This window comes from Otolemur garnettii, unplaced genomic scaffold (assembly GCF_000181295.1).
Source record: "Otolemur garnettii isolate 467f Iridium unplaced genomic scaffold, OtoGar3 scaffold00020, whole genome shotgun sequence".
NCBI lineage: Eukaryota > Metazoa > Chordata > Mammalia > Primates > Galagidae > Otolemur > Otolemur garnettii.
Window position 1 is genome coordinate 20,286,705 of NW_003852415.1, and position 10,650 is coordinate 20,297,354.

Below are 10,650 nucleotides of genomic sequence, written 5' to 3' on the forward strand. Positions count from 1 at the left end.
CTCCGGATGTGGGCAGTGAACAGTGGGGAGGGAGGGTCAGAGGAGGATGTGAAGACACTGGATGGTCCTGGGGCTGCAGGCTGGTGTCTGACCTGAGTGAGGCCCTCCTTGGAGTTCCCAGACATGGCAGGACATTCTGGAGCTCTTCCACAAGTGGAAGGGCCCTGCACCTGCAAGGTTGGGTCCAGCCACCTTCTTCTGTGCCCAGCATGTGCCTGCCCAGCCCAGGTGCTCCATGACAGCAGACCCCAGAGAGGGTGCTGTGACCTGGGTCCCACATGCAGCCTCAGTGTACAAAGGAAGACTCAGACAACTGGGGGGTTTTCAGTCACACACAGGTCGGCCAACTCAGCCCTTCTTTAATGTCGTCGAGGCAGGGGCCTGCCCTGGCCTGGCCTGGAAAGGAGAGGCTGAAGCCAGAGATGCAGTTATTTTTGGGTGGGATTTACTATTTTTCCCACAAAGAGGGGACTCTTGGTGATTTCATAATAAATCAAGAAGACAAAGGGCCTGTTTAACTTGACATCAGGGGGAATGGACATAGGTATAGCTTCCATAAATGTGGCCCCAGCAGCTTCTGTCCCTTTCTCGTCGAGGGTCAGTACAGCCTTATGTACAGCCTGGAGGGGAGAGAAGCAGAGGTGGTTCTGAGGCTGTGCCCTACCCAATCCCAAGCCTGGCAGCAAGAACCCTGTGGGGAGCATTGTCCTAGAAGGGCTCACTTGACCTTTTCTCCACCTAGAGGCTCCTACCATGTCTACACCCTCCCCTGCTGGTCACACAAGGCCCTTCTCTTTCCCTCAAGGCTCCCGCTCCCCTTCCCTCTTCCTCTCGGACCTATCTCCCTTACCCTCCTTGGGATACAACAAAACTCAGAAGGGGGGAAGATAGATCTCACTCTCACTGTCTCCCTCCACAGGTCTCTCATCTCTGGTATACTATTTTAGGTCCTTATGGACAGGACTTGATAGTGACCTTGACAGAGCTTACTCTATAAACAGGTGCATCATATGCAGCCCCGAATGGAACTGCACCTGTTCTTTGTTTCCCTCTTATTTGCCCGAATAAGCGGCATTTTTAGCTGAAATTATTCATCAACTCCAAATTGATAATTTACTAGGAAGTCTAATTCTCACAGACGGAAAAGGCTAGAAAGTCCTTTGAAATCCCTGAGCCTGTTTCTGTGTACATAAATATATTGAAGCCCAAAGTTTAGAAAGTCCTGGGCAAAGATGAGACCAAGGGTCAGAGGCATGAACTCCAGGGAAGTCTCTAAAATGACAGCAGCACAGGAGGCCACATGCTCAGTTCAGCCACCTGACCACACCCCATAGCAGTGAATCTGGGGCATACTCAGCTCAGCCTGCAACAGTATTTGTGTCCCTGGGCCCTTTCCTCGGGACAGAACTATGCCCAACCCCGCTCCATCCTCTTATGCACTATAGACACCAGGGGACAACACCATCACCAGGGTGACCTCACCTTGGAGAGCTTCAGGGGTACCTCCTCAGTGACCCCTGAAAGGTCAGCCCCATTGCTGAAGAGCTTAGTCATGCCCAGTTCACTCAGTACTTTCTTCATATCGTAGGTTCCAGAAATGGACAGTTTGGGGAGATATACATTGGCAGACCTATCAAGCACAGAAGAAGATGGAAGAGTTTCACAGCATCTCTCTTGTTCTTCTGGGACCCACCACATAGTAAAGTGTTTTCTTTTCTGACTGTTTCTCCCACTTTGTACTGGATCCTCTCTTTCCCCTGACTCCACGCTGGGAAGTTGTCCTTGGTTTGTTCTAGCTTTAGCTCCTCTACACATGAGGTCAGAGAACATGAACATCAAAGGGATCATCTTGTTCTGACAGCTTCTGCAATGCCACCTCCTCTGAGAAGCCCTCCAGGAAGATCCTGTATGTCCTTGAAGCAGATCTCATCCTGCTCTGTAGCCTTTGGTCACCCTGACACCAAGCCTGGAGTATCCCCAGGGCCTGACACCCAGGGGAATGTGGGTCACCAGAGCAGGTGCCGAGTGACATTCATTCAGTGAATGAAAGGAGAGTGACTACACCAGGATGAATGCTCAGCTGTTGTGTTCCTTGGGGAAAAAGTGTCAACCCAAGAAGTTTCTGACATGAGCCAGTAGACTATACCAGGGCTTTCAGTGAGTAGTTCTGATTTCCCTGCCTCTTTCTCTCTTCTCAATCCCTGGGGCAGGGATGTCAGGAGGGTGCTGGCAGGGAGCAGAGGCATTCAAACTATTTGTATTATTAAACAGATACTATTTGTATTTTCATATTTGTTTTAGCATGTGCATAAGAAACTGGGTCAGCAGGGCATGGGTATATTTACAAATGCACAAGCATACACTAATTGGTGGTGCATGCTCAGTATTATTTACTATTAGGCACCCAACCCAACCACACTGATGAACTGGAGTATTCTGCAAACATGTCCTGGATGTCCCAGTTCTGTCCCTTGCTTTCCTGGGCCTTGTCCACGCAAGCTCTTCCTCTGTCCACCCAGGGACATTTTACCCTGAACTCCACACTCCACTGCTGCCTCTAGTAGGAGGCCTATCTTTTAATTCTTGGTTCTGTAAGAACATGTTTTGGCATTGCTATCCCTGCCCTGGGCACTGGTAGTGGGAAGGCACGGTGTCTACCCTTAGGTACTATCCCTTTCACAGAGTCTGCTGGTGCTCTCTGAACTCAAGGTGGCTCCTGTGTGGAAGAACAAGATTACGTACAGCAGCAGTCACTAAGGGATGTTGGGCCCACCCTCCCCAGCCCTCTGGGTGATCCTGATGTGCCTCAGTGCTGATGTGGTTCAGATGTCTAGACGTGAATTGGGCCAGCCCCAGCTGGGGAATTACCTTCTTTGTCTGTTGTCCAGGAACTTGGTCACAACTTCCTTGGTGAGTTTGTCTTCCAGGTGCTGTAATTTCCCCTCATCGGGCAAGAAGAAGATGGCGGTGGCATTGCCCACGTAGTCCATCATCAGCACCCAGCTGGAGAGCATCTCACAGTAGTGGGTGTTAAACATGCCCAGGCGATTCATCATGGGCACCTTCACTGTTGTCGTCTCATCCACATGGAAGTCCTCTTCTGTGGTGAGCTCAGCTTCGAAGGGTTTCTCCCATTTGCCTGGAGAGTAGGGAGGATGAATGTCAGCCAGGGGTGGGGGAAAGTCTGATAAGTTCAGCAGGGTAAATATCCTACCCTAGGGAGATATCTACCCGAGCTTCAGCTTCTTCATCTTCATCTGAGAAAGAGGCTGAAACCAATGGTCCAGGCTGCTAAAAAGGATTTTGTGAAGATAATTCCAGACTAGGGGAAGAGCCAGAATTTCTATTTCGCAGATGCTAAGAGAGGCCATGCTGGCTGTACCTATTAAGCATATTTGTTAGAATTATATGATTATTTGAGGGTGGCTTGGGGGTTAGAAAGGAAAATTTGGGGCTTTGGTCATATAGGGTACCACCAGACTGGAGCTCTCTGCTCCTGGTTAATTGGCACTTCAGCTGTCATTTAGGGCAAACATTCTGGTTCCCGTGCCTGGGAGTATTTCTTGGACTGACATGCAGAATGCACATGACCGGGAAGCCTTCCTTTGTTGTGTCAAGAGAACTTCACCATTGAGTCAGAGGAGGCATGGGGCTCAGAGACCCCTAACCCCAACTTTCTCATGGGACTGGAGGAGGAGAACAGGGCTGCAGAGGGCACAGGGTCTGCTCTAAGGCCACAGCTGAGCTGGACCTGTGCTGACTCCAGCCAGGGCACTTCCCACTGCATTATTCTGCCTGATGAACAAGGGAGCTATGCAGTACAAGGAGCAGCCCCTGGCCTTGACTCCAACAGGTGGCCTCTATGCTATTTCCATGGGATAGTGGAAGTTAGGCCCCGGGGACCCAAAGCATTCTGAAGTTTAATCCCTCTGGCAGGAAGGCAAGATGGTTGATCAACTACTCTGTGCCACACGCTTTCCTATGTTCTTTGTAACTCATTTAATGTTACAAAATCCTGAAAGCTAGGTATTATTTTGCCCATGATAAGATAGGAAAATAGTACCTTGAAGAGGTAAAATGGCTTGTCTCTTCTCAAAAGCCACTTAGTGGCAGAGTTAGGATTTGAACCCAGGTGTTTCAGACTGCAAAGAAGACACTCCTTCCAAGATTCTGGAGTTGTCCAAAGTGTGTTCCATGAGCCTATTTCCTTTATGCTGTGTGCTACAATTTGTTCTTCTGACTCTATAGTTTGGGTAGCATTACATATTCTGCATTTCTACATTTGTAGTAAACATAAGGACACTAAAGGCTCTGAAAACTTCTACAGAGACATCGATAATTTTGACTATTGAATCCATTATTCCCCAAACTCATTCAATGATGGAAAATATTTTCATGTTTGGTGTGTAGAAAACTGAAGAACCTGTTCTGCAATGCATTGCCATAGCCTGAAATGCATTGCCAAAGGAAGTTTATGAATTGATTGAGAATTATTTTGGGGTGTTTCCATGGCAACCAGCTCAGGCTGGTTCCTTTGTGCAACCTTACCTTTAAAGAAAATGTAATTCACCAGGGCCAAAGCTGTGTCTTTGTCAAGTTCTTTGACCAAATCCACAATTTTTCCTTGGGTACCCTTCTCCACATAACTGTTGATCTGTTTCTTGGCCTCTTCAGTGTCTTGGAAATTGACTGAGAAGGCTTCTGAGTGGTACATCTTTTTGACATCCTCCAAAAACTTTGCCACTAGCTTCAGACCCTGGCTGATGAATAGACCATTGCCGGTGGTCAGCTGGAGCTGGTTGTCTGGCTGGTTGAGGGTATGGAGGAGTTCCCGGAAGCCTTCATGGATCTCATCCTCATGTGTTGTTGTGAGGTTGAAATGCAGGCCCTCCAGCATCTGGGTGTGAGTGTCAGCCTTGGCTCCCAGAGAGAGCATGGCAAAGGCTGTAGCAACACTCATTGGGGAGAAGAAGATGTTGGTGGTGTTGGACTGATGGGCCAAATGGCGGTACAGGCTCAAGGCGAACTCTGCCAGGTTGGGAGCAATCTGGTGGCAGGCTGGGAGGTTATGCTCATGTTTGGATGTATCCTGGGAAGTGTCCCCCTGGGGATCCTGAGCTAGGAAGCTGGGAGCCCAGAGACACAGGCCTGCCAGCAGGAGGAGGCCCCATGAGACAGAAGATGTCATTGTTCTGCAAGACAGAAAAGGGATGCCAGGACCCAAGTCAGGACATATGATGACTCCCAATAACCAGGGATTAACACCATGTAAAAAGCAGCCATGGTTTATTTCTATTAAGTGCCCAGCCTGTGCCAAGCGCTGTCTGTATCACCACCACTGAAAGAATCAGAATGTTAGCACAAATGTCAGTGGTGTTTACCATATGCCAAGCACTGTCCTAAGCACTCACATATATTAGCTCATTTCACTCTTCTAACGATCCTCGCAGGTAGTAATATTCCTGTTCTCCATTTACAAACCAGGAGACCAAAGCCCAGAGTGGTTAAGTTAGCTGTCCAATGTCACCAAGCAAGTCAAGTAGCAGAACTAGAATCACATGTCTAGGTCCTAGGTCCATGCTCTGGGCAGCTCTACTTACATCTGTAATGACCCTGAGGTGCAAGTAGGACAGCCACTGTTTTGCAAAAGAAGAAATTGGGGCACAGGAAGAGTAATAGACCTGCTAACGATTATCCAGGAATCAGTCTGGATCAGAATGAAGAATCACAGTCCAGCTGGAAGCCCTTGGAGTCATTTCACCCAATCTCATTGTTTAAGAGCCAGGGGAACGGCAGGGCAGAGCGGAAAGCATCTTTCACAGCGGTGCCCAGCTAGGACATGGCGGGGATGCAATAAGGCCTGCTGAGGGGGCTTCACCCACTCAGACTCACAAGGAGCCTCAGACCCAGTGCTTTTCCTGAGAGAGTGGGCTGTCCCCACTAGACTCTGTGTTCCCAGCCACAAGAACGGATTGATGTTCTCACAGTCAGCTCACCTGCCACCCTGGTCACCAACCATCTCCTAGTTCTGGGCTCTCACTTTGGGGGTTTGAGAGGGGCTCCTCTTTCCTTTAAAGCAGGGGTTCGAGGGGGTGAAAAAGTACCTCTTTTAACTCCAGGCAGACCTCAGTTCTAATCCAGGCTTGGTTATTCTGTCCAGCCGTGTGAGCTAAAACAAATCATTAATCTCTCTGGTCTCCATTTTGCCTCATACACAAAGTGAGGTTTGTGGGAGAATTAAATGAAGTAAGTGGAAGCACAGAAGCTTCCACCAAAGTCATCCAAGAGAACAATTTTTCTGAAGGAGAGGCTGGCACACATTGCAAAGTCAAGTCTTCAGGTAAGAGGCTGGGGAGGAAGGTGTGTTCCACAGCTGGGTTGAGACAATGACAACGAGTGGCGAGGACTGGGGCTGAACCTCTGCCTAACGGTGGTCAAAGTCCAGGCCGTCCAGGGCAGCACAGAGCCTGACCTGCCCCTCAGCATGCTCTGTGTCCTCGCAGGTGGGGAAACAGGTCTGAGCCAAGGAGAATGAGTCTGTCAGCCAAGAGTCACATAAATCATCATCTTAGTAAAATACAAAAAGAAAGGTGTCTGTTAATTGGGGCTAGGAAAACACAGGGGAAAAACTTGGAAATAAGAAATGTTGAGTTTTTTCTACCCCTTTGAACTTTTAAAAGTTGTTTTTTCCAGCTTGGCACCTGTAGCACAGTGGTTACTGCACCAGCCACATATACTGAGGATGGTGGGTTCGAACCTGGCCCGGCCAGCTAAACAACTGCAACAAAAAAAATAGCCTGGTATTGTGGGAGGCGCCTGTAGTCCCAATTACTTGGGAGGCTGAGGAAAGGGAATTGCTTAAGCCCAAGAGTTGGAGGTTGCTGTGAGCTGTGACTCCACGGCACTCTGCCAAGGGCAACATAGTGAGACTGTCTCAAAAAAAAAAAAAAAAAGTTATTTTTTTCGAATAAGGCAACAAAGTGAAGCACAAAACTGTTTTCTCTCTGCCACCTTTTTCTCTAATCTTCATGCCTTCAAATAAGCCAAATAGAATAGACCACACATTACATAATGCATGTTTGTATTTTTCTCAAACCAGCCAGTGTAGGTAGAGCTGAAGATGGTGCTAAAATTAGTTCTGTATGTTTCCATCTCCCTTAGATTTCTCTTTTACTTCCTAGCTGATTTTGGTGCAGTCCTTCATGGTTTATGGTAATTCCCCATCTTTGCAGGGTGCAGCGATCAAGAGGCAGTTTGACCTCCACAGGGTGGAGACAGTATGCAGAGTGACCACAGTGGGTCCAGAGGTTGTGGCTTCTAGCCCTAGCCTTGAGCAAGCATCCTCTGGTCCTGGGGCCTCCCCCACTCCCCTCCACTGTACAGAATGGGGCAGGGAGCAAATCTAACAGAAGTTGTCTGCGCACTAACATATGACTCTTAATTAGAAGGGTATCTGCATTTGGTGGAGCAAAACAGACTGAGATTCCCATGAGGAGGGGTGAGGCGGGGTGCCCTCCTACTTGGGGACTGCTAGGCTCTAAGGAGGTGGCAAGGCTCATGCAGAAAGGGGTGCTAAGGAGAGACAGCGAGGGTGAGTACATTTCCCCACCCCCATCCATCTTCCCACGTCACATCGCCTACTCTGGTTTTCTTCTGTATACAGTGAAGATCTGAGGGTCAGGGCCTTGCCAAGACCACACAGCGAATCAGTGACAAAGTTGAAACATGACTTGGTTTTCTCACAACTCAAATCGCAAACTGAGACAGCCATGTCTTTGGGTCTCAGACTCTATGCATGTCAGAACTGGGCCGTGATATTGGTCCCTAGTGTCCTGTTGGGTTCATTTTGCCTCCTAATTTGTTGTTCCTTGTAGCTTAAGGGCCCAAGACCTCTTCTTGCCCTTCTGTCAAAGGCAGCAGCCCACACTCCCAAAGGCTAGTCCTGGAGAAGCCAAGTAGAGGTGAGAAAGGGATGGCAAGTGGTCACAGTAGCCAAGCTTTAAACCAGAAAAATGAAGATCTCATGGTGACATCTCTGGAGTCCTGGGGAGGTGAGAGCAGTCTTTGTGAGACAGGGAAGAAAGAAGTGAGACACCTCTACCTAATCTCACACCATTTCCACTCAGAGCATAAAATTAATGACCCAGGGAGCATGGCCAGGTCCAGAGAAGAGAATGTGGCATAAGGTCAAACACCATGATGAAATAAGCACTAAATAAACCTGGGCGTGACCAGGCCAGGCACTTACTGGCAGGTAGCCTTGGGCAAATGACTTCAGCTCTTTGAGCCTCAGCTTCCTGTCTGTACAATGGAGAAAAGAATCCTTTGAAAGACAGGGATGAGAAATAAACAAGATAATGGGTGAGTGGGCCCCTTCCCACTCCCAGGTGTAGAAGCCATCTCTATACCTGCACATGGGATGTGCTCATGTCTGAGAGCAGCAGATTTCTTTCTAGCCAGCTGCTACATTCCCTAGAACCGATTTTGCTCAGCAATGAACAACCTTTGAGTTTGGCAAATTCTATACTCAATTCTCCAAGTATCTGTTTATTGCCTGTTAGCTGACTTACTCCATGTGAAGCACACACTGGCATGCTCATGACCTTCATCGTCACCTTTAACATCGGGTGTTTTATATGCACTGTCTCATCTAATCGACCCTCAAAGCTTACCTTATGAGATGGAAATTATTAGCTCTACTTTATAGATGGGAAAATTGAGACCCAATGAGGATAAATAACTTACTGAAAACCACAGAGTCTGGATTTAATTCTAGACACTTTGATCCCAGAACCTGACGCTTAATCTTTTTCTATGTACAAAGCTGAAGACAGAAGACTTGAAACAGAAAACTTCAGAGATGGCCTGGCTAAGTGCAGAGGGGCAGCATTGCTTTGTGGCTAAAATTAAAAGCTCTGAGGCCAGATTGCTCGAGTTCAACTTCTGTGTGACCTTAGAAAAATTACTTAACCTTTCTGGACCTCAGTTTCCTGAAGATGATAAAGCACTTCCTCATAGAGCTATTGTGCAAATTAAATACTTGCAAGAAGTGGCACTTTTGGAGGTGTTATATGGGAATCTGGCCACCTTGGCCTTGGTTATCTTTGTAGCCCTCATCTCCAAAAACAGAATTTGAAAACTCATATTCTTTCAACACTCCAGAGGTCAAGGTGTCAGGTGGGGATAGGTGAGGGCAAAGGTTATCTAGTTTTTCCCAAGAGGACAGAGAGGTTAAGTGCTACCCAAGCGTCAGAGAGTCCTCAAGGCCAGCCCAGGTTTCCTCTTCCCAGCTGGTGCCTGAGACTTGAGAGAAATATGGCAGCTCCAGGGCCAGGATCCTAGGGCCTGGGTCAGGATCATGGAGTCTGGAATCAGGTGCCTAAGTTTGACTCCTGGAGGGTGTGTGATTCTGGGAAAGTTATGACCCTCCCTGTTCCCTACCTCCTCATCTGTAAAATGGGAATAACCATAGTAACCACCTCAGAGGGTTGACGTGAGCATCAGATGCATTTACATATACACTGGGCTTAGGTGGGGCCTGGCCTAAAGTGATTACTCAAGAAGATCAGCTGGAATCCCACAGATGGTGCACCTCACAGGGCCTTCCTGCCCCTCACCTGGCACCAGGAGTGCCCAAGGGTCCACTATGCCGGGGGAGGAGGCCTGTCATGGTCCTGCTTCTGGGCATGTCTGGAGAGAATGGGACATGTGGGCATGCATTTCTCTGCTCCTCTCTGGGCTTTGACTTCTTCGTCTGTGGAGGAGGGAAATCTATGCACCCAGGCAGCAGGGAAGTGTGAGGTTTAGAAGGCGCAACTGACAGAAAGACCCGTGGGTAGACATGGGCGAGAGCAGACAGAAAGAATCCACTGCTGTTATCATTGCTGTTACCTATCTTCCCTCGTGCCCCTCCTGCGGTGCCAGAGCTGTGGAGCCAGACACCCTTGTCCAGCTCTGCTTACAAGGGCCAGCTGATTCACTGGGAGGTACTGAAGAGGCACCAGGCAGGCTCAGAAATCAGGAAACAACCTTCAGGGGCACTGTTACTATGATGATGCAGCCCCCTGCATCTTCCCAGCATCCCAGGGGAAGACCCTCCACACCCTCCTCCACCCCAAGCCAGCTCCTGCCAGGGTGGTGCAGGGACTGGGGGCCCCTCTGGAGCCTCTTCTGTGAAAGGCTTACTTACGATTGATTTCCTGTCCCCGGGCTGGCGCTGGAGACCAAGGCAGAGGAGACAGAGCCTTGGTCTTGTCCGTATTTAAGCAGTGGACACAGGGGTGACGGGGGAAGCTACTGGTGAATATTAACCAAGGTCACCCAGTTATCAGGGAGCAAACAGGAGCTAAGTCCATTGGCCGGGTCCTGAGTGGCCCGCCTACACAGCCCCACACTCTGTGTCTGGGCCACACACAGCCTCTGCTCCTCACACCAAAGGGAGTCTTTGTTCCTGCCTCATAAACCAGTGTCTTGTGTCCAAGGTGGGGGTGTCATGAGTCATATTGTCCTTGGGCCAGTACCACTTTCCTGGCCCCATACTGTCTCCGGGAAAGCCTCAGTGGCTGCTCTGCGAGTAGCAAGCTCATTGTCCTGGGGGTCCAGAGCGGGTTATGAACCTGTCTGACAAATGAGGAAACTGAGGCCCAGAGC

At 49.0% G+C, this 10,650-nt stretch overlaps 1 protein-coding gene across 3 annotated transcripts; it reads right to left on the reverse strand.

The window, feature by feature from the left end:
- Nucleotides 1-321: 321 nt before the first annotated feature.
- Nucleotides 322-10,302, reverse strand: SERPINA1 (serpin family A member 1). Of its 3 annotated transcripts, none has more exons than XM_003787012.3 (5): nt 10,190-10,302; nt 4,549-5,192; nt 2,869-3,139; nt 1,483-1,630; nt 322-620 (listed from the first exon to the last, which is right to left on the reverse strand). In XM_003787012.3, exons 2-5 carry the CDS (start codon nt 5,186-5,188, stop codon nt 429-431), a joined length of 1,251 nt encoding a protein of 416 aa, XP_003787060.1. In that variant the 5' UTR covers nt 5,189-5,192; nt 10,190-10,302; the 3' UTR covers nt 322-428. The 3 variants fall into 3 exon arrangements, with proteins under 3 accessions (XP_003787060.1, XP_023367307.1, XP_023367306.1); XM_023511539.1 differs by lacking the exon at nt 10,190-10,302 and adding an exon at nt 8,249-8,285; XM_023511538.1 differs by lacking the exon at nt 10,190-10,302 and adding an exon at nt 6,105-6,216.
- Between the last annotated feature and the right edge of the window lie 348 nt (nt 10,303-10,650).